At 41.4% G+C, this 20,875-nt stretch overlaps 1 protein-coding gene across 8 annotated transcripts in view; it reads left to right on the plus strand.

The window, feature by feature from the left end:
- XRN1 (5'-3' exoribonuclease 1) overlaps positions 1-20,875 on the plus strand; it is a 50,980-nt gene that overhangs the window by 14,297 nt on the left and 15,808 nt on the right. For all 8 annotated transcript variants that reach the window (XM_064165116.1, XM_064165117.1, XM_064165121.1 and 5 more), the window contains 17 exons: positions 107-196; positions 341-497; positions 1,655-1,774; positions 3,284-3,453; positions 5,039-5,159; positions 5,258-5,356; positions 5,912-6,015; positions 7,198-7,329; positions 8,161-8,323; positions 8,758-8,871; positions 9,846-9,944; positions 10,717-10,832; positions 13,346-13,492; positions 13,850-13,939; positions 16,511-16,646; positions 17,883-17,939; positions 18,876-19,008. In XM_064165116.1, coding sequence (XP_064021186.1) covers positions 107-196; positions 341-497; positions 1,655-1,774; positions 3,284-3,453; positions 5,039-5,159; positions 5,258-5,356; positions 5,912-6,015; positions 7,198-7,329; positions 8,161-8,323; positions 8,758-8,871; positions 9,846-9,944; positions 10,717-10,832; positions 13,346-13,492; positions 13,850-13,939; positions 16,511-16,646; positions 17,883-17,939; positions 18,876-19,008 — 2,048 coding nt within the window. The remainder of the gene's footprint in view (positions 1-106; positions 197-340; positions 498-1,654; positions 1,775-3,283; positions 3,454-5,038; positions 5,160-5,257; positions 5,357-5,911; positions 6,016-7,197; positions 7,330-8,160; positions 8,324-8,757; positions 8,872-9,845; positions 9,945-10,716; positions 10,833-13,345; positions 13,493-13,849; positions 13,940-16,510; positions 16,647-17,882; positions 17,940-18,875; positions 19,009-20,875) is intronic.

Genomic DNA, 20,875 nt, shown 5'->3' on the forward strand with positions numbered 1-20,875 from the left:
CCTTACTGGGTTCCCCAAATGCTTCATCTTTATTCCTATGTACAAGGTCCAAGTGGTTTTTACATACCAGTAAAAATTAGTACATATTTTTCCTTTTCCTTTTAAGTGACTTCTTGGCTGATCAAGCTGAATGCTATGTCCAAGCAATACAGTGGATTTTGCATTATTACTACCATGGAGTTCAGTCATGGAGCTGGTAAGAACTGACAAATTGCTGTAGATCAGTCAATATTTCTACCTTGTATGCAGGGAACATCTAATATAGTTCTGCTTGTTTCTGGTTTGTGAACACTGCTGTGCTATCATTAAGCATCTAAAGAAGAGGCTTTCTTCCCTGCAGGTACTATCCTTATCATTATGCACCTTATCTGTCAGATATTCGCAACATCAGTGAACTCAAAATCAAATTTGAACTGGGGAAACCTTTCATGCCATTTGAACAGCTTCTTGCTGTGCTTCCAGCCGCTAGCAAAGATCTGCTACCTAAATGCTACCAGGTAGGGGTTAGAATTAAATTACATTTACCTGTTGCCTACTGGTTGTCTGCTTTATTTTGAAGAAACTCTCTTTTTGGTATTTTTGCATGTCCTCTTAGTTATATTCTATCTCTACATTTTAAGTGTATGGTTAAATATTTCTACTGTCACAGGACACTGTGAAGTTAGTAATAAATACAAGATTTTACAGTCTAAAACTACGACAGTTACATGATAAATGTTGAATTCCTGTTCAGCCTCGAACTGGAGAGCCCTGCAGAGGGACCTAGACAGGCTGGATGGGTGAGCAGAGGCCAATGGGATGAGATTTAACAAGGCCAAGTGCAAGGTTCTGCACTTTGGCCACAACAACCCCAAGCAGTGCTACAGGCTGGGGACAGAGTGGCTGAGAGCAGCCGAGAAGAACGCGACCTGGGAGTACTGATAGATAGTAGGCTGAAGATGAGCCAGCAGTGTGCCCAGGTAGCCAAGAGAGCCAATGGCATCCTGGCCTGCATCAGGAACAGTGTGGCCAGTAAGACGAGGGAGGTTATTTTTCCTCTGTATTCAGCACTGCTCAGGCCACACCTTGAGTGCTGTGTCCAGTTCTGGGCTTCTCAATTCAAGAGAGATGTTGAGGTACTGGAATGTGTCCAGAGGAGAGCAACAAAGCTGGTGAGGGGCCTGTGAGGAGAGGCTGAGGGAGCTGGGGGTGTGAAGCCTGCAGAAGAAGAGGCTCAGGGCAGACCTCATTGCTGTCTGCAGCAATGAAGGGAGGCTGTAGCCAGGTGGGGTTGGTCTCTTCTCTCAGGCAACCACCAATAGAACAAGGGGACACAGTCTTAAGTTGTGCCGGGGGAAGTACAAGCTGGATGTTAGGAGGAAGTTGTTGTCAGAGAGAGTGATTGGCATTGGAATGGGCTGCCCAGGGAGGTGGTGGAGTCGCAGTCCCTGGAGGTGTTGAAGAAAAGTTTGGATGAGGCACTTAGTGCCATGGTTTAGTTGATTGGCTAGGGCTGGGTGCTAGGTTGGACTGGATGATCTTGGAGGTCTCTTCCAACTTGGTTGATTCTATGATCTATTCTGTGAACTGATTTTAATGCCAACCTCTGTCTCTTCCTAGAATTATTTCTAAATTATATCTGATATTGCTTAATTCTTCTATTGTATTTTCATAGCATTTGATGATTAGTCAAGATTCTCCTATTATAGAATATTATCCACTGGATTTTAAAACTGACCTAAATGGAAAGCAGCAAGAATGGGAAGCTGTAGTGCTAATTCCGTTTATCGATGAGGTAAGTTCTTTCAACATGTGATGTCTCTAAAAGCTTCACAACAAAACTGCTAAACTTCTTAACTTATCAACATTTAAACATGCAATTAAATGGGAGTTTAAAATAACACTTGATAAGGCTACAGGAAAACATAAGTGTTTGCTGCCTGGAGAATAAGGCTAGATTAAGCTACTGTCGGCAAAGTTAGCCTCAAGCAGAAGTCTTAAGTAAGGGATGTGGACTTTCTGTGATTTGTTCATGCAGCTATTCAAATACTTAGTTGTAGATTCTTTATGAAGGAAGGTTATTCCTACATATATATAAAAATATGGAATGTCTGAGAAACACTTTACCAAAAAACCTCCAACTCAGTCATTTGGGTTGGACCAGGTCCAGAGGAGGCCACAAAGATGATCAGAAGGTTGTGGAGCGCCTCCCCTGAGGCAACAGTTTAGGAGAGTTGGGGCTGTCCATCCTTGAGAAGGCTGTGAGCAGACTTTATGGTGACCTTTCAGTACCTGAAGGGGTCTACAAGAAAGCTGAGGGTGGACTTTTTAGAAGGGTTTGTGTTAGGACAAAGAGAATGGCTTTAATCTGGAATAGGGTAGATTTAGCATGGATTTTAGAAGACATTCTTTACAGTGAGGGTGACGAGGAATGGGTTGCCCAGGGATGCTGTGGATGCCCCCTCCTAGGGGGTGTTCAGCAAGGGCTGGATGGAGAGCAGCTTGACCAATCTGCTCTAGTGGAAGGTGTCCCTGTCCATGGTGAGGGTTTAGAACTAGGCAATCCTTAAGGTCTTTTCCAACCCAAATCATTCTATGACTTGTATGGAACATCTCTTCATATGAACACTAGCAACTGTTGGAAGCCTTCTAACTACATCTAAAACTGTAAAACATTATCAGAGACAAGTACTAAAATTTCCCTTTTGTGTATAAGGTAACAGTGCTACATACTTTGTAATACCTTTTAGCAGATGAAATGTGAGCACATCAAAGAGTAGATGCCTATCACCTGTTCACATAGTTTGGACTGAAGTGCTGACAGCATTTAGTCTTGCCCCAAAAGACAGTGGCTGCTATTTGAGTGACCTATAAGGCTTTGAAGTTTTTCAAGGCTGGATGTTAGGAGGAAGTTGTTGGCAGAGGGAGTGATTGGCATTGGAATGGGCTGCCCAGGGAGGTGGTGGAGTCACCATCCCTGGAAGTGTTGAAGCAAAGCCTGGATGAGGCACTTAGTGCCATGGTCTAGTTGACTGGCTAGGGCTGGGTGCTAGGTTGGACTGGATGATCCTGGAGGTCTCTTCCAATCTGGTTGATTTCATGATTCCATGACCATTACCTGATAGTGTTCAGACCCACCCCTGGGGAGGGGTCAGACCCACCTGGGGTCAGGTTCAAGCTCATTCCCCCAGGAGGGTTAACCCTGTACAGCATATTAACCAGAAAAGCGTGGCTGTCTCCTTTCCCAGCGTAGAGCTTTCTGTGCTCGTTTTTGTAACCATGTGCTGATTTCTCTATAACCTAGAAACGACTGCTGCAGGCCATGGAATCCTGCAATAAGTGCCTAAAAGAAGAGGAGAAACGGAGAAATACTCACAGTCCTTGCTTAATGTACTGGTATGACAGAGATGCAGAGTTTCAGTACATGTCCCCATGGCCAGAGAAATTCCCTGCTATAGAAAGATGTCGTACAAGGTAACACCAGCATAACCGTTGGAGACTACAAGTAGATGGAAAAGTGTATTAGCATTTTAAGCACAGCTTGTGTATGCCAATTGTGATGGTTTGGGTGTTACCCACCCCCCCTACACTCTTATGAAATCACCCAGACTAGACTCAGCCGAGCTGGAAATAAGAATGAAGCTTTCTATTTACAGCTTAGCACAATATCCAAGCAGGTATTTGCAATATCTGCAGCTATAGACAGAAACAGGCGAGTTAAAAAGTAATATGGAAATGCAACAGCCCTCCCAGAAACCAGAGTCCTCAGCAGGGGCTCCCAACCACCCTTCCACCTCCTTTCCACCCCTCTACCTTACCCCAGACTTTGCCTTATGTTCAAGGTGAGTTTTGAGGATTGGCCAGGGGAGTTAGGAAGCAGATGGATTAGTTACACAGACATCAGGCTAGAGAGAAGAGCAGGCAGCCAGAGAGCAACTCTGTTATCTGTATTTCACAGAATCATAGAAATACAGAACTCTCTTATCTATATTTATGTTCTTGGTTTTATACATCTCAGCAAGCCTATGAGTGAAGTAGACCTCACCATTGTTTCCTTTTCACAGCCTGTCATCTAATTCTTCTCGCCAAAGTATTCCAGCTTGCTTCAAACTAGCACCCCAGTATATACACTGAAAGATGTGAAAGGTTGAATTAGGTGTTAATTGTTGTGGAGAAACATGGTAAAATTATTTGTCCTTTCTCTTCAAATGTTACAACACAAAACACTGCTAAGCTTGCAAGAACCCCTTAAAGGATTACTAAACTCTGTGTGATGATTTATCAGCACACTGATTCCAGACCATTTGTTAAAAATCTAGGCATTTGGATCCAGAGCAGAGGGGAACACAACTATGTTTCTCACTTTCCTCTCACTGAAAGTAGCTAGCTTTATTTAATACAGACTGAAGTTTCAAGATTGGATGGAAACATAACCTTAGCAGTAGTCCTACTCTGGCAAAATAGAATAGGAATGGCTGTTGCAGGATTACACTTGATGGAGATTGGATGGAGACATCACCTTAGCAGTAGTCATACTTCAGCAAAATAGAATAGGAATGGCTGTTGCAGGATTACACTTGATGGAGATTGGATGGAAACATCACCTTAGCAGTAGTCCTACTTGAGCAAAATAGAGGAGGAATGGCTGTTGCAGGATTACACTTGATGAAGAGTGAGGATGAATGACTATATGGATATATCTGAATGTAGCACTGCAAGATTAGAATTTGACAGTAAGAATGACTTAAAATTGTGAGATTGGGACATACTGTGGCAAGCAGTTTCATCTTTCTGAATGAGTATTTTCAGCACTAGCAAGGGGCTTTGCAGTCCTATTTATAGATTGCGTGTGACTTAGATTAGTTGCCACCTTAGAGGAAAAACAAAGGGTTTGCCAATTAGTGTTTGAATGAGTAATGAGCTAACAGCTAACCCTGTTAGCTCTAAGGCAGATCTGAACTCACAGACCCCAGGTCAGACCCCCAATGATTCTGTGATTCTGCATCTGAAAGTTGATCTGTGTGAGCAAACGTCATACAACTTTGAACTTCTTTTTTAGGTACAAAACGATACCGTTGGATGCTTGGCATGTAGACATAACCCACAATAAGATAACTAAAATGAACAAAAGTGTGTTATATTTTTGTGGATTTCCTACTTTAAAGCACATTAAACATAAGGTAAAAGATTTCACTCTTTCAGCGTTTTTAGTGATATTTAACAGATAACTGTGTAAGAGTTTGAGTAAGTTTTTTTGTGCTGTTTTCTTCTTACCCAGTTCTATCTTAAAAAAAGTGGTGTGCAAGTATTTCAGCAAAGCAGCCATGGAGAGAACATGATGTTAGAAATCATAGCTGATAATAACTCAAAAGAACAGGTGAGTATCCAGCTCCTAACAAAACAACAGCAAAACAAAAACCACTAACAGAAACTCATAGGAAAAACAGAACATAATGTGAGACTTAAAACTGCAGCTGTTGGCAAAGTCCTGGTTATAAGTGCAGTTTATTTCAATGAGTTGTAAAATGTATGCTACAAACATGTCACTAATCTCAAGTTGTCAGTTGGATTATTGTCTCCCAGAATTCCTAGTGATTTAATGAAAAAAGGACATAGAAAGCCTGTACCAGAAATGTAAATCAACCCAGGCCGTACAACTAACATATGCTACATCTAAACAAACACACTCTGTATATGGTCCTTTGTGCTGCAAAATGAAACCTGATTCTCCACTTCCAGTTGTAGGCTCTGTAATGTGTATCAGTATTATAATCTAATAAGCTGAAATGAGCCTTTTTTTTCTTTTAGAAGCCAAACTTGCCTTAACTAGAGTAGCTTTTAGTGCAAAACCAGTTTGAAAAAACTTATTGTTTAGCATACTAAAAGATTTTTATTGACTTGGTGTTTGATGTTTTGGGTTTGTTTTTTTCAGCTGGTAGAAAATGTTGCCAGTTTGATACTTGGAAAGCGTGTTTTTGTTAACTGGCCACACCTTGAAGAAGCCAGAGTTGTTGCTGTGTCAGATGGAGAAACCAAGTAAGAGGCATTTCATAGAGAGTTGTCATCTTGTTCTGTTCAAAATAAGCTCCTTCAGGCTGTACAGAACTTTGGCTGTTCTTCTAATACTAGCAAACAGCAAATCAGTTCACATGTACTAAAGGCTGCTTGGTGGAGGAATCTTTAACACAGACCTGAGGATTGGTTAGCTCTGTAAAAGTCCAGCCCCTCAATATTCTGCTATAGATGTGGAAGTTTGCAAGAGCTCATTCTTAACTTTGAGGGGAAAATGCACGTGCAGAAGTCCCCACAGAGAACGTAGAGGAGAATGTTTCTTTACAGTCTTCCTGTCAGCACTTGCACTGATACTTGTCATTATAAATAGAATGATGAAAAACTCAGCACAAGCTGTCAGTGTGGGTTTGCAGCCCAGAAAGCCAACCGTGCTCTGGGCTGTATCACAAGAAGTGTGACCAGCAGGGTGATGGAGATGATTGTCCTATTCTGCTCTGCTCTTATGAGACCTTGTCTAGAGCCCTGTGTCCAGTTCTGGAGCACCTCGGTCAAGGACATTGAAGTGCTGGAGCAGATCCAGCGGGAGGCCACGGAATTGATCAGAGAGCTGGAGCACCTCCTCTGTGGGCACAGGCTGATGGAGCTGGGGCTACTCAGCCTGGAGAAGAGAAGGCTCCAGGGAGCTAGGGAAGGAATTTTACATGTGGTTGGAGCGATAGAACTAGAGAGAATGGCTTTAAGCTGGAAGAGCATAGGTTGGGACTGGATGTTAGGAAGAAATTCTGTACAGTGAGGGTGGTGAGACACTGTAACAGGTTCCCCTGGGAGGTTGTGGATGCCTCCTTGGAGATGTTCAAAGCCAGGTTGGACAGGGCCTTGAGCACTGTGGTCTAGTGGAAGGTGTCACTGCCCGTGGCAGGGAGTTGGAGCTGGATGATCTTTCAAGGTCCCTTCTCAACCAAACCACTCTGATTCTATGATGAACTACACTGTGTGGCCTGTTGTAGAAAGGGTAGAGAAGATGATGCTGCAACTTTTTCACATCTTTAACAAGTAATTTCTAACTGTCTTAACTTTTTCTCAAAATTGGTTATGCCTGGGTTAGTTTTATATGGTTAAATTAGTAGCTGGACTAGATGACCTTTAAAGGTCCCTTCCAACCCAATGCATTCTGTGATTTAGTAATTCTCTGATAATATTCTCAAGGTTTTATTTGGAAGAACCTCATGGCACACAGAAGCTCTACATGGGAAATTCAGTGCCCCCAACTAAAGTGGCATATGTTGGAGATAAGGAACAAAGTGTGTGGTTAAAAGAAGTTCAAGGCATTTCAGAGCAGTAAGTAACTTGGAAAATTGAAGTGTAACTTTGCATTTCACAAGCTTAGCTGGGTTCTGTACCTATACTACAAACCTAAGTAGCTGAGAAGAGCTGCTGATGTTAAAAAGAGTTTGCTGGGATTTAAAACAACAACACAAAAGAGCTTCTGCTGAAATGTCAGACTATGTGGAGTTAGCCCCTAGGTATTTAAAGTTAGATGCTGCTACAAAAGAATGAGTTGCAGTATTTACTCTCCCACTCAATTTTCTGTTCTAGGCTGTAGGAGGTGTATAGAACTGAGTCATACAAGATGAAGTTACAACTTTAATAGCTTTGCATTATTAAATTTAGATATAGCCCTTCTCTTCTGGAGTCTGGTTGTCTGTCAGGACTCAACTGAGTTACAGTACCTTCCTGTTTTATTATCTGTCTTTTGTTTTAACTGCCTTAATTACCTCAACCCCACTGTGAAAGTAATATGTGTTTAAGTTACCACAGTGACAGCTGTGCAGCAGTGGAGAAGGAATTGATCAGGTTGTTTATTCTGGCTAAATTTTATAAAACAGAAAGCAAACTATTAGAATACTTTTAATAAGAGCTTTTATTTTGTCCCTAATAGCAAATTAATTCCACCATGCCATTGGAATGGGCTGCCCAGGGAGGTGGTGGAGTCACTGTCCCTGAAGGTGTTGAAGAAAAGCCTGGATGAGGCACTTAGTGCCATGGTCTAGGCTAGGGCTGGGTGCTAGGTTGGTCTGGATGATCTTGGAGGTCTCTTCCAACCTGGTTGATTCTATGATTCAGTTCTGTTTATTGTAATCAAAACTAATTATTTCACTTTGTGTTCAGCTACCAGAGAAGAAAAGGAATAATTATTCATGAAACATCAGTAGTTGTATATGCTCAGTTACTCACTGGTAACAGATATCAGCTAAACCAAAATGGAGAAGTCTATTTGGAGAAGCAGTGGTCAAAACAAGCTCTTCCTTTTGTTTACCAAACTGTTGTCAAGGTAAGTACAGAAGTTCACTGTCTTCTTGCACACAGCTTCTTACCCTGTTGGGGTGGGGGAGGTTGCACAGAAATAAAATGTAGGCTCCTTTGAAAAAATAAGAAGATCAAAAGCAAACAACTTACCGTATAAAAAACTAAAATGTGCTTAGACAAGCATTTTATTACAAATTTGGGACCCTCTTGCATAGTTTTGAGATCTTACTGAAATAAAAGGCTTTTGTAACCTTTTCATCACTGATATTTTGGTGGTGGTGCCCTGTAAGTTAGCATAGTTGCTTGTGTAACAGTATTGGCATTAAATTCATTGCCTTGGATGAACATAAGCATAATCCTGAGTTGGATTGTGACTTAGAGTAAACATCTAGTTATGTGAACTTATTCTACTGAAACCAAATGATAATTAGCATTATCAATTTTGTCTTTCTCACATAGGATATCAAAGCCTTTGACTCACGTTTTTCAAACATCAGAACTTTGGATGACTTGTTTCCTCCTGGAAGCACAACCTTTATGCTGGGATCTCCTTACTATGGCTGCATGGGTGAAGTTAGTTCAAATAATTCCATCGATTTTTTTCCCCCCTGGATTACTTGATTTGCAAGCCTAAAAATCTAAGATGTTATGTGGCAGTAGCAGTTATTTGCTAGTTAAAATTCTAAATCAAATATTCACTGCTGGTTTAGTTACAGAAGGAGGGTCTTTGCTGTTTTTGTTATCACTGTTGCTGTTGTAACACGAAAAAAGGGAGCATAATAATCTTGAATTTAAGTTATGCAGCAAAACCTCTATTTTGTACCACTTTCAGTTGTGGGTTCCTTTGCTTTACTGCTTTTTGACTTTTATCTATGACGCAGCAGTGTGATGGTTTGGGTGTACCCTGCCCCCCCCTACTTTAGAAATACCCAACTAGTCTCAGCTGGCTCTGGGAATATAAATGAAGCTATTTATTTACAGCTAGCACAATATACAAGCAGCTATTTACAATATATACAGTTATATACAGAAATAGACAAGGTAAAGGTAATACATAAACACAGTTCCCTTCCCAGAAACCTGAGTTCCCAGGAGGGGCTCTCAACCACCCCTGCACCTTCCCCCTGCCCCTCTCAACCGTACCCTAGTCCTAAAGAAGAGTAGAGGTTCAGCCAAGAGGTTAAGAAGCAAAAGTGAGTGGAAGGTGAGGTTAGGGAGCTGCAGCTCAGTCAGAAGCCCAAAGCAGATTGCCACAAAATGGCAAGAGTGTTACCTAATGTTTTCGTTTCTTGCTCAGCAAGACTCTGAGGGAAGCAGACATCACCACTGTTTTCCTTTCACAGTCTATGATCTAGTTTCTATCACCAAAACATTCTAGCCTGCTTCAAACTAGCACAAGCAGTGTGCAGGTCAAAGCAATACAATGAATCTCAAAACACCTATGTGCCTAGTGGAGGAAAACTGTCGATGTAGTAGGCTATGAAGTCTAGTGGCCAAAGCCTGCTGGCTTTAAGTAACATTTTTCATGTGTTGTGTACCTCTCCAAGGTTCAAGATTCACGTGATGTGGTCACAGAAGGCAGAATTCGTGTCGTTTTCAATATTCCCTGTGAGCCCCAGCTTGATCCTTTAATACAGAATCAGCATGTAAGTGCTTCTGGTTTTCTAATCAAATCAAATATACTTTGTGATCTAAATATATCAATGTTAGTAGGCTAAAGATGAGCCAGCAGTGTGCCCAGGTGGCCAAGAGAGCCAATGGCATCCTGGCCTGCATCAGGAACAGTGTGGCCAGTAGGACAAGGGAGGTTTTTCTTCCCCTGTACTCAGCACTGGTCAGGCCACACCTTGAGTACTGTGTCCAGTTCTGGGCCCCTCAATTCAAGAGAGATGTTGAGGTGCTGGAACATGTCCAGAGAAGGGCAGCAAAGCTGGTGAGAGGCCTGGAACACAAACCCTATGAGGAGAGGCTGAGAGAGCTGGGGTTGTTTAGCCTGGAGAAGAGGAGGCTCAGGGCAGACCTCATTGCTGTCTACAACTACCTGAAGGGAGGCTGTAGCCAGGTGGGCTCTTCTGCCAGGCAAGCAGCAATAGAACAAGGGTACACAGTCTCAAGTTGTGCCAAGGTAGGTCTAGGCTGGATGTTAGGAGGAAGTTGTTGGCAGAGAGAGTGATTGGCATTGGAATGGGCTGCCCAGGGAGGTGGTGGAGGCACCGTCCCTGGAGGTGTTCAAGAAAAGCCTGGATGAGGCACTTAGTGCCATGGTCTGGTTGACTGGATAGGGCTGGGTGATAGGTTGGAGTGGATGATCTTGGAGGTCTCTTCCAACCTGGTTGATTCTACGATTCTGTGTTAATGATTTTGTGTAAAAATTCTCATCCTTTGGGAACTGCCAATATTTGTTTGTTTGTTTTAAAGAAATACTCTGTGAAATACAACCCTGCCTATATTTTGGCCAGCCGTCTTGGAATAAGTGGCTATCTCGTCTCCAGATTTACAGGGAGTATTTTTATTGGAAGAGGATCAAAGAAAAAGTAAGTTCTCTGTGAGTTTTGACTGTAGAGAAACTTCTAAATCTAACAGAGCTTGGCAGAACTTCGGTGTTTGAGTCTTGATCTTGTGCAGTAAAAGGCTGGTTTGTGATGTGAAGCTTTCCTGAAAGCTCATTTGCCGTAAATGAAATTCATATGCAGTGCTTTTCTCTCCTATCATAAACTTCTTTTTCATTTTTTGTTTATTGGAGAGTCCTTCTCTTAGGTTCAATATAGTAGAAAAGACAGAAATTGACTTCCTTGCTAGCTATTTCCATAACTGAAGCAGAGTTTGAGCTGACTTTGCCACATCGGGAATAAAAAGTGGTATTGGGTTTTGGTTTCATTGTGCTTCTCATAACTGCTAGTACAAACAGCCTGTAATCACAGGATCGTTTCAGTTGGCAAAGACCTCTGAGAGCACTGAGTCCAACCATCAATCTAAGAGCATCAAGGGCATTAAACCATGCTACCTGTGATTAGTATTTTTTTTAAGACTAATGGCTAAAAGTATAAAAGGGAGGCAGTTGCTGTAGTTCTCTGAGTTTCCTAGTGTGATGGTTTGGGAGTTACCTGCCCCTCCACACTTAAGAAAATCACCCAGACTAAACTTAGATGGCTGGAAGCTAAGGAATGAAGCTATATTTACAGCTTAGCACAATATACAAGCAGATATACACAAATATATACAGCTATATACAAGTTAAAAGTAGTACAGAAACACAATACCCCTCCCAGAAACAATCAGAGTCCCCAGGAGGGCTCCAGACCCAATCCCATCCTCCCTTCCCCCTCACTCTTTCCCTCCTGTCAGAAGTGACCAGATCAACCCACGCATAGCTCGTGGTAAATCTGGAGATCTGAGGTGAGATGTCAAAAAGACAACAAGGAGATTAGAGGAAAAAGGGTTAGATTGGATTAGAGTTAAAGCAGAGGCAGCCACAGAAACCAGAGCAGCATAAAAGTGGGCACAGCCCAAATGAGAGCTGAGCAATGTGTGAGAAGTGAGTGTCTTATCTCTGTTTTGTCTAGTTGCATTTCTCAGCAGAAGAATGGGTCATATAGGGTACTGTTGGTGTTTGCTTTCTTTTCACAGCTAAGGATTTAATTTCTTTCAGTAAATACTCCAGTTAGATGCAAACTGGCATAGCTAGGACAACTTGGTAAATTCCAGGTAGACTGTAGCTGATTAGGTCTCAGTTGAGGGAGAAAGATAAATTATTCCCTGATGTGGTTGCTTAGATCTCATTTTAGGATAACTGTCAGCCAGCAATGTGCCCTTGTGGCCAAGGCCAAAGGCATCCTGGGGTGCATCAAAAAGGCTGTGGCAAGCCAGATGAGGGAGGTTCTCCTCCCTGTCTGTTCTGCCCTAGTGAGGCCACATCTGGAATGTGGGGTCCAGTTCTGGGCTCCCTGGTTCAAGGAGGAGAGGGATGTGCTGGAGAGGGTACAGAAAAGGGCTACAAAGATGGAGGGAACTGGAACATCTCTCTTATGAAGAAAGGCTGAGAGAATTTGGCTTCTTAGTCTGGAAAAGGGAAGACTGAGGGGAGTTCTCATAGATGCTTATAAATACTTCAAAGGTGGGTGTCAGGAGGATAGGACTTTTTTTTTTCACTGATGCCCAGTGACAGCACAAGGAGTAACAGGCACAAACTTGGACATAAGAAGTTCCATCTGAACATGAGAAGGAACTTTTAAAGGTGGAGGAGCACTGGGCCAGACTGCCCCGAAAGGTGGTGGAGACTCCTATCTTTGGAGATGTTCAAAACCCACCTGGACGTGTTCTTGTGCAACCTTCTTTAGATGAACCTGCATTGTGAGGGGATTGGACTCAATGATCTCCAGAGGTCCCTTCCAATGCCTACCATTCTGTGATTTAAGGAAGTGAGATAAAATATTCTCTGGTCTCCTTTGCAATGAGGACATCTACCATAGCACAGCTTTTTCTCCTACAGCCTTCAGAGTGCTAACAAGCAAATGATACAATGACTTGGGGTTTTTTTGTAGTTTAAGGCTGAGAATAAAATTCTCTGTGTTTTTTACTGTGTGCATGTTCTGCGACAAAGGGATGGGGAGGCAGCTTGATGCAAGCTAAGTTCCAACTTTATTAGGCAACATACAGGACTTATATACTTTGTCAGAAGGTATCAGAAGGCTTAACATTTTTACATATTGATTAGTCATTTTATCACATGCAAAATTGTCTTTTCTTCCAATCTAAATTCTTGTCTGCCACATCTGCTTCCCGTGGAGCAGTGGTCTTAGCATATTCATCAGATAAGAAGGACAGCCTTGGCCTATTCATCAGGTAGCAAAGGACCTGTCTCCTTGCTTCTTCTGATATGCAAATTCTCATTCTTTCCTCTTGCACAATGTTCAGTTCCACTCTGACTCAGATAGTTTGGCCAAGGGCTTGTGTTGCAGCTGGTCCACTGATTGACCACTGTTACATTAATCCCACATGCATGCGTATATTGTTGCAAGTCAATACAACTCTTCTTTTTGGTTTCCAGTCCTCATGGAGATCACAAAGCAAATGTGGGGCTAAACCTGAAGTTCAATAAGAAAAATGAAGAAGTTCCTGGCTATACTAAGAAAGTTGGAAATGAATGGATGTATTCTTCTGCGGTAGAACAATTACTTGCTGAGTATTTAGAAAGGTAAGTATTGGCTATGACTTTCATCCAAGTTATCCACCTTTGTATCAATCTTCAGATTTTGTCCTCTGCATGCAGATCTTCTCAGAACTGATGAGTGTGCTCTTGGAGGTTGCTTTAGGAAGTTCTTCTTTTCCAGCATTCTCTTTCCAATAGTCTCTAGTTCCAAGGAGAAGCACACTTTGGCATAGAGTATTTTTGTCAGCAGCTTATCCTTGACAGCTGAACAGTGTGGACTGAATTAAATTTAAAAACAATAAATGCATCTCAGAGTTTTGAAGTGCAGAGTTTGTTTTGATGAAGCTTTTTGGTGATCTGTGCTCAGGTAAAACTAAATTTGTCATCTTCTGTTGTTTTTAGGGTCCCTGAACTATTTAATTATATAGCCAAGAATAGCCAGGAAGATATATTCTATGAAGATGACATTTGGCCTGGAGAGGATGAGAATGGGTAAGCCATCTTTCTTCCCACTGATTTTCTTTAGGTTTTCATTTCTGGAGTAAGTAGAATAAAGGCTGACACTGTGAAATTGGTAGTGATCATATAATGGTTGCTGTGTAGTCGAAACCTTGCTGTTCCTTGAGCAGCATGATTGTTCAGGGGTGACTCTGGAAAAAATGATCAGAATATTGAACATTCCAGTTGTGGAGTTTAAGTCTTTCAGACTCCTATCTCGGGTTCAATAAATAAGAGACTTTAATTTGTTTGGTGGCTTTTGAGGAAAACTTCAGGTAAGGGTAGCTATGAATAGTCAAAAAGTCAGCAAAAGATCATTCTGTGAAAATAAACAATAGTTTAGTTAATGGTTGAAAAATGAAAGTTAATGATTTGAAAAACGAACGTTAATGGTTTGAAAAACAAGAGTTAATGGTTGAAAAACAATAGTTTAGTTAACGATTGAAAAACAAAAGATAATGGTTGAAAAACAGTGGTTTGAAAACAATAGTTAATGGTTGAAAAACAATAGTTTAGTTAATAGTTTCAAAACAATCGTTTAGTTAATGGTTTGAAAAACAATAGTTAATGGTTTGAAAACAATAGTTAATGGTTGAAAAACTATAGTTAATGGTTTGAAAAACAATAGTTTAGTTAATGATTGAAAAACAATAGTTAATGGTTTGAAAAACAGTAGATAGGATAATGGGTGAAATACAGTAGTTAATGGTTGAAAAACAATAGTTAATGTTTTGAAAAGCAATAGTTAATGGTTTGAAAACAATAGTTAATGGTTGAAAAACTATAGTTTAGTTAATGGTTTGAAAAACAATAGTTTAGCTAATGGTTGAAAAACTATAGTTAACGGTTGAAAAACTATAGTTTAGTTAATGGTTGAAAAACAATAGTTATTGGTTTGAAAACAATAGTTTAGTTAATGGTTGAAAAACAGTAGTTTAGTTAATAGTTGAAAAACTAGTTTAGTTAATGGTTGAAAATAGTTTAGTTAATGGTTTGAAAAACAATAGTTTAGTTAATGGTTGAAAAACTATAGTTTAGTTAATGGTTGAAAAACAATAGTTATTGGTTTGAAAACAATAGTTTAGTTAATGGTTGAAAAACAATAGTTAATGGTTTGAAAAACAATAGTTTAGTTGATGGTTTGAAAACAATAGTTAATGGTTTGAAAAACAGTAGTTAAGATAATGGTTGAAATACAGTAGTTAAAATAATGGTTGAAAAACAATAGTTAATGTTTTGAAAAGCAATAGTTAAGTTAATGGTTTGAAAACTATAGTTTAGTTAATGGTTGAAAAACAGTAGTTTAGTTAATGGTTGAAAAACAGTAGTTTAGTTAATGGTTGGAAAACAATAGTTTAGTTAATGGTTGGAAAACAATAGTTTAGTTAATGGTTGGAAAACAATAGTTTAGTTAATGGTTGGAAAACAGTAGTTTAGTTAATGGTTGAAAAACAGTAGTTTAGTTAATGGTTGGAAAACAATAGTTTAGTTAATGGTTGGAAAACAATAGTTTAGTTAATGGTTGGAAAACAATAGTTTAGTTAATGGTTGGAAAACAATAGTTTAGTTAATGGTTGGAAAACAATAGTTTAGTTAATGGTTGGAAAACAGTAGTTTAGTTAATGGTTGGAAAACAATAGTTTAGTTAATGGTTGGAAAACAATAGTTTAGTTAATGGTTGAAAAACAGTAGTTTAGTTAATGGTTGGAAAACAATAGTTTAGTTAATGGTTGGAAAACAATAGTTTAGTTAATGGTTGGAAAACAATAGTTTAGTTAATGGTTGGAAAACAATAGTTTAGTTAATGGTTGGAAAACAATAGTTTAGTTAATGGTTGGAAAACAATTGTTAATGGTTTGAAAAACAGTAGTTTAGTTAATGGTTGAAAACCAGTAGTTAATGGTTTAAGATCACTTGGAGTTAAAAAAACAACAAACAACAACAACAAACCACACAGAAAACTGAAAGTCCTTTGCACATTTGTAGTGTGCATTCAGTTAGTTTCAGAGGTAAGGAGCAACCTTGGTTCCTGACACAGTATAGATATATTTTTAAAGCTTTTATTATTAGCTAATAAACTCTACTTAAGGATCTGAGTTGTTAAGTCTGCATGGTGCTGTACTCCACAAGACTCTTACTGGGTGGATATAGCTCTGTGGGAGCCTTGTTTTAAGAGAATCTCAGGTTTGTGCTCCCATTTTACTGGAGGCATGCCCCGAAGTTCTTTCTTGGTGTGTTGTGAAGAACAGATGCCTACAGCTGGGCACGGTTGGATGGGTAGATGCAAACAAAATTTACTGAATACTTTTAAGTAATGGACTTTTTACATGCCTCTTCTGAGATAAAATTTTGGGTTATAGTTTTGAAATAGTATTGCATGGTTTCACTTAGATTATTTGGTTTTACCCCTGTTGTAAACCACCACACAACTCTTAAGTCCTGTTGCTTTGAGCATACACAAGTGTTGTATGTACATCGTAATACTTGGCTGATTTAAGTCAAGGAACTGGTGAAATGCTTGGTACGTGTAGTTAGAAGTTTTAAGTCATGTTGGTTTTTATTTAGAGCTGAGAAGGTTCAAGAAATCGTTGCCTGGTTAAAGGCACATCCTGTGTCTGCTTTGTCTCGCTCATCTTGTGACTTGCAAATTTTGGATGCAGCCATCGTTGAGAAAATTGAAGAAGAAATAGAGAAATGCAAGGTATGCACTGTGTGTGCCACAACTCTCTCAGGTCTGTTGTTGAGCCAGTCACCAACCCACCCCACATTCCACTCATCTAGCCCACTTCTCTTGAGTTTACCTAGGAGAGTGTTGTGGAAGATGGTATCCAGAGCATTGCTGAAGTCAAGACAGACAGTACCCACTGCTGTGCCTTCATCTATCCATTTGGTCATGCCTTTGTAAAAGGCTGTCAGATTAGACAAACAAGATTTCCCCTTAGTGAATCCGTGCTGGCTACTCTTGATAACCTTCTTTTCTTCCATGTGGTTAGTGATGGCCTTCAGAATGAGCTGCTCTATCACCTTGCCAGGGATGGAGGGGAGGTTGACAGGTTTGTAGTTGCCTGAGTCTTCTGTCTTGCCCTTTTTCAAGACTGGAGTGAGGCTGGCCCTCTTCCAGTCCTCAGGGACCTCCCCTGTTCTCCATGATCTTTCAGAAATGATGGAGAGTGGTACAGCAACACCATCAGCCAGCTCTCTCAGCACTCATGAATGCACCCCACCAGGGCCCATGGGTTTGTGCTTTTTTCTTCCATCCAAGTGATTGTTAACCCAGTCCATGCTGACCAGCAGAGAGTCTTCCTCCCTCCAGATTTGCTTCCTTACCTGTAGTGTCTGAGATCCCTGAGGTCTGGTCTTACCAGTGAAGATGGTAAAGTAGTAAAGAATGGTTTGGGTTGGAAGGAACCTTAAAGATCAGCTAGTTCTGGTGCTGCCACCAGACCAAGTTGCTCAAGATCTTGTCCAGCCTGGCCTTGAAGACCTCGAGGAAGGGGCCATCTACAACTTCCCTAGCTACCTGTTCCACCCTCCCTGTAAAGAATTTTTTCCTAATACCCAGTCTCAATCTCCCATCTTCCAACTTTAAGCTGTTGCTCCTCATCCTATCACTGCAAGCCCTTGTGAGGGGTCAAGGAAATTCTTAAAGCAAAAGCTAAAGGCACCCCCACATGAAATAATGAGCTGATTTCTTTGAAATTACCTGCAAGGGCACATTAATGAAATTGTGAATTCTGCAAGTAGCTAAACAGCGCAGAGCCTTCACTAAGAAATCAGTCCTGCTTTACTTGTCCAAAAGACTTCATGAAAGATCTGTGTTTTTATCTAAAAGAAGCAAAAGGATTCTGCATTACCTTTTCAGGCAGTTTGTTGTAAGTGAGATCCAGTGCTGGTTCCCTACACGAGTTTGCAATGACTCTCTGTTCCCTTCCTTCAGCAGAGAAAGAGCAACAAGAAGGTGCGAGTAACTGTGAAACCTCATTTGCTGTACAGAGTAAGTGATGTGCAAAACTGGCTTTGTTCCCCTTTCTTCTTGTTTTTAAGTTGTCCAGGTCACACTTATTTTTACCTAAGCTTAGCAGCTTTCAGGGAGTAGAGTTTTATGAAGGTATTGATGGAAGAGAGTGTTTTAGGATGTTTTCTGGAAAATCAATTTGGGAAGAGTTGTCTGTGAAAGGAGAGAATTTGTAGTCACTACAAACTCCATCATGTATTATACTGACTTTTCAGTTCTTTTTTTTTGCCTTCTGATTGTAACTCTTCTACAGTTACTGGCTGTATAATGAAGGCAAAATAAAACATCCCATTTATCTCCTCTTCCCTGCTTTGCTTTTTCTTTAGCTCTTGACATAGGGCCCCCTGCTCATCTTGCCCAATGTTTCACAGATACTCATGTTACTAAGACAGACAGGTTACACTGGCTGGATTGCTCTGTCTAAATCAATTCTCTTACTCCATCATGTATTATACTGCCTTTCAGTTCTTTTTGCCTTCTGATTGTAACTCTTCTACAGTTACTGGCTGTATAATGAAGGCAAAATAAAACATCCCATTTATCTCCTCTTCCCTGTTTTGTTTTTTCCTCAGTTCTTGACATAGGGCCCACTGCTGATCTTGCCCAGTATTTCACAGATACTCATGTTACTGAGGTTACACTGAGTGGTTTTACTCTGTCTAAATCAATCCCCTTGGTCTGCCTTGGATTGTACAGCACTGCTGTTACTCAGGCAGAAGCAGTCAGAGTTACAAGGGAAAACTCCTTGCTGCCTGGGGAGAGAAGGGGAAACTGCCTTCTGTCTGGGGAGGGAAGATTCTTAAACAGCTCATTAATGTTCCACTTATAGGATGTTTCAGATATTGTTATACATTAATTTTGGTGGTAATTCCTGCTTTTTTTTGCAAGCATTAACAGTCTTTTGGTTATTGTCAGCCATTAGAACAACAGAATGGAGTTATTCCAGACAGAGATGCAGAGTACAGGCTGTTTGACCGCGTTGTCAACGTCAGAGAGAACTTCTCCGTTCCAGTTGGTCTTCGAGGTACCATTATAGGAATTAAAGGAGGTAATATTCTATTCATAATTCAGTCAGTCATAGAATCAACCAGGTGGGAAGACACCTCCAAGATCATCCAGTCCAACCTAGCACCCAGCCCTAGCCAGTCAAATGGACCATGGCACTAAGTGCCTCATCCAGGCTTTGCTTGAACAGCGACTCCACCACCTCCCTGGGCAGCCCATTCCAATGCCAATCACTCTCTCTGTGAAGAACTTCCTCCTAATATCCAGCCTAGACCTCCCCTGGCACAACTTGAGACTGTGTGCCCTTGTTCTGTTGCTGCTTGCCTGGCAGAAGAGACCAACCCCACCTGGCTACAGCCTCCCTTCAGGTAGTTGTAGACAGCAATGAGGTCACCCCTGAGCCCTCTCTTCTCCAGGCTGCACACCTCCAGCTCCCTCAGCCTCTCCTCATAGGGTTTGTATTCCAGGCCTTTCACCAGCTTTGTCACCCTTCTCTGGACACATTCCAGCACCTCAACATCTCTCTTGAATTGAGGAGCCCAGAACTGGACACAGCATTCAAGGTGTGGCCTGAGCAGTGCTGAGTACAGGGGCAGAATAACTTCCCTTGTCCTACTGGCCACACTGTTCCTGAGCCAGCCCAGGATGCCATTTGCTCTCTTGGCCACCTGGGCACACTGCTGCCTCATCTTCAGCTACTATCTATCAGTACTCACAAGTCCCTCTGTCTGGCTGCTCTCAGCCACTCTGTCCCCAGCCTGTAGTGCTGCTTGGGATTGTTGTGGCCAAAGTGCAGAACCCTGCACTTGGCCTTGTTAAATCTCATCCCACTGGCCTCTGCTCCAGCCTGTCTAGGTCCCTCTGCAGGACTCTCCTACCCTCTGACAGATCCACACCTGCTCCTAGCTTGGTGTCATCTGCAAACTTACTGATGCTGGACTCAATCCCCTCGTCCAGATCATCAATAAAGATATTGAACAGGACTGGGCCCAGCACTGATCCTTGGGGAACACCACTAGTGACAGCTGCCAACTAGCTGTGGCACCATTCACCACCACTCTGGGCCTGACATTATAATTGTAGCACTACAGCTGTATAACAGCTTACAATGTGAAAGCAGGCTTCAGAAAAGCATTTAGTGTAATAGTTGTGAATGGAGCAAGATGTCTTGCCTGTAATGCAACTTGAAGCCCTTAGTGACTTGTATACAGTTTTGAATTCAACCTACAATTACTGGATTTTAATTTCAAGTATTATATTGTTGTACTCTGAATAAAAAAATTACTTACCCTTTGTTCCTTCTTAATCATAGATTGGTAGGGATTGGAAGTAACCTCCAAGATCAAGGCCAAATCTCCTGCCAAAGCAGGATTGTCTAGAGTAGATCACACTGGAACACATCCACATGGGTCTTGGAAGTCTCCAGAGAAGGAGACTCCACAACCACTCTCGGTATCCTGCTCCAGGACCCTTACAGTAAAGAAGTTTTTCCTCCTGTTGAGGTGGAACTCCCATTCCATTGTCCTATCACAGGATACCTTTGAAAAGAGACTGGCCTCCTCTTCTTCACAGCCACCCTTCAGATATTTAATAACATCCCTGACATTTTTTTCTTCTCCAGACTAAACAGCCCCACGTCTCCCAGCCTTTCCTCATCAGGCAGATGTTCCAGTGCTTTAATCATCCTTGTATCCCTCCCTTGCACTCTCTAGTATATTCCTGTCCCTCTTGAACTGAGAAAGCCAGAACTGGACACTGTACTCCAGATGTAGTCTCACCAGGGCAGAGTAGAGGGAGAGGAGAACCTCCCTTGACCTGCTGACTATGCTCTTCTTCAGCAAGAAGGCAATCAGTGAGGGAGAAATGAGGATGCAAAGAAAAGGTACCAAAATGGGAAAATACAGGCCAAG

The sequence above is a fragment of the Pogoniulus pusillus genome, chromosome 26, assembly GCF_015220805.1.
Source record: "Pogoniulus pusillus isolate bPogPus1 chromosome 26, bPogPus1.pri, whole genome shotgun sequence".
Lineage (NCBI taxonomy): Eukaryota > Metazoa > Chordata > Aves > Piciformes > Lybiidae > Pogoniulus > Pogoniulus pusillus.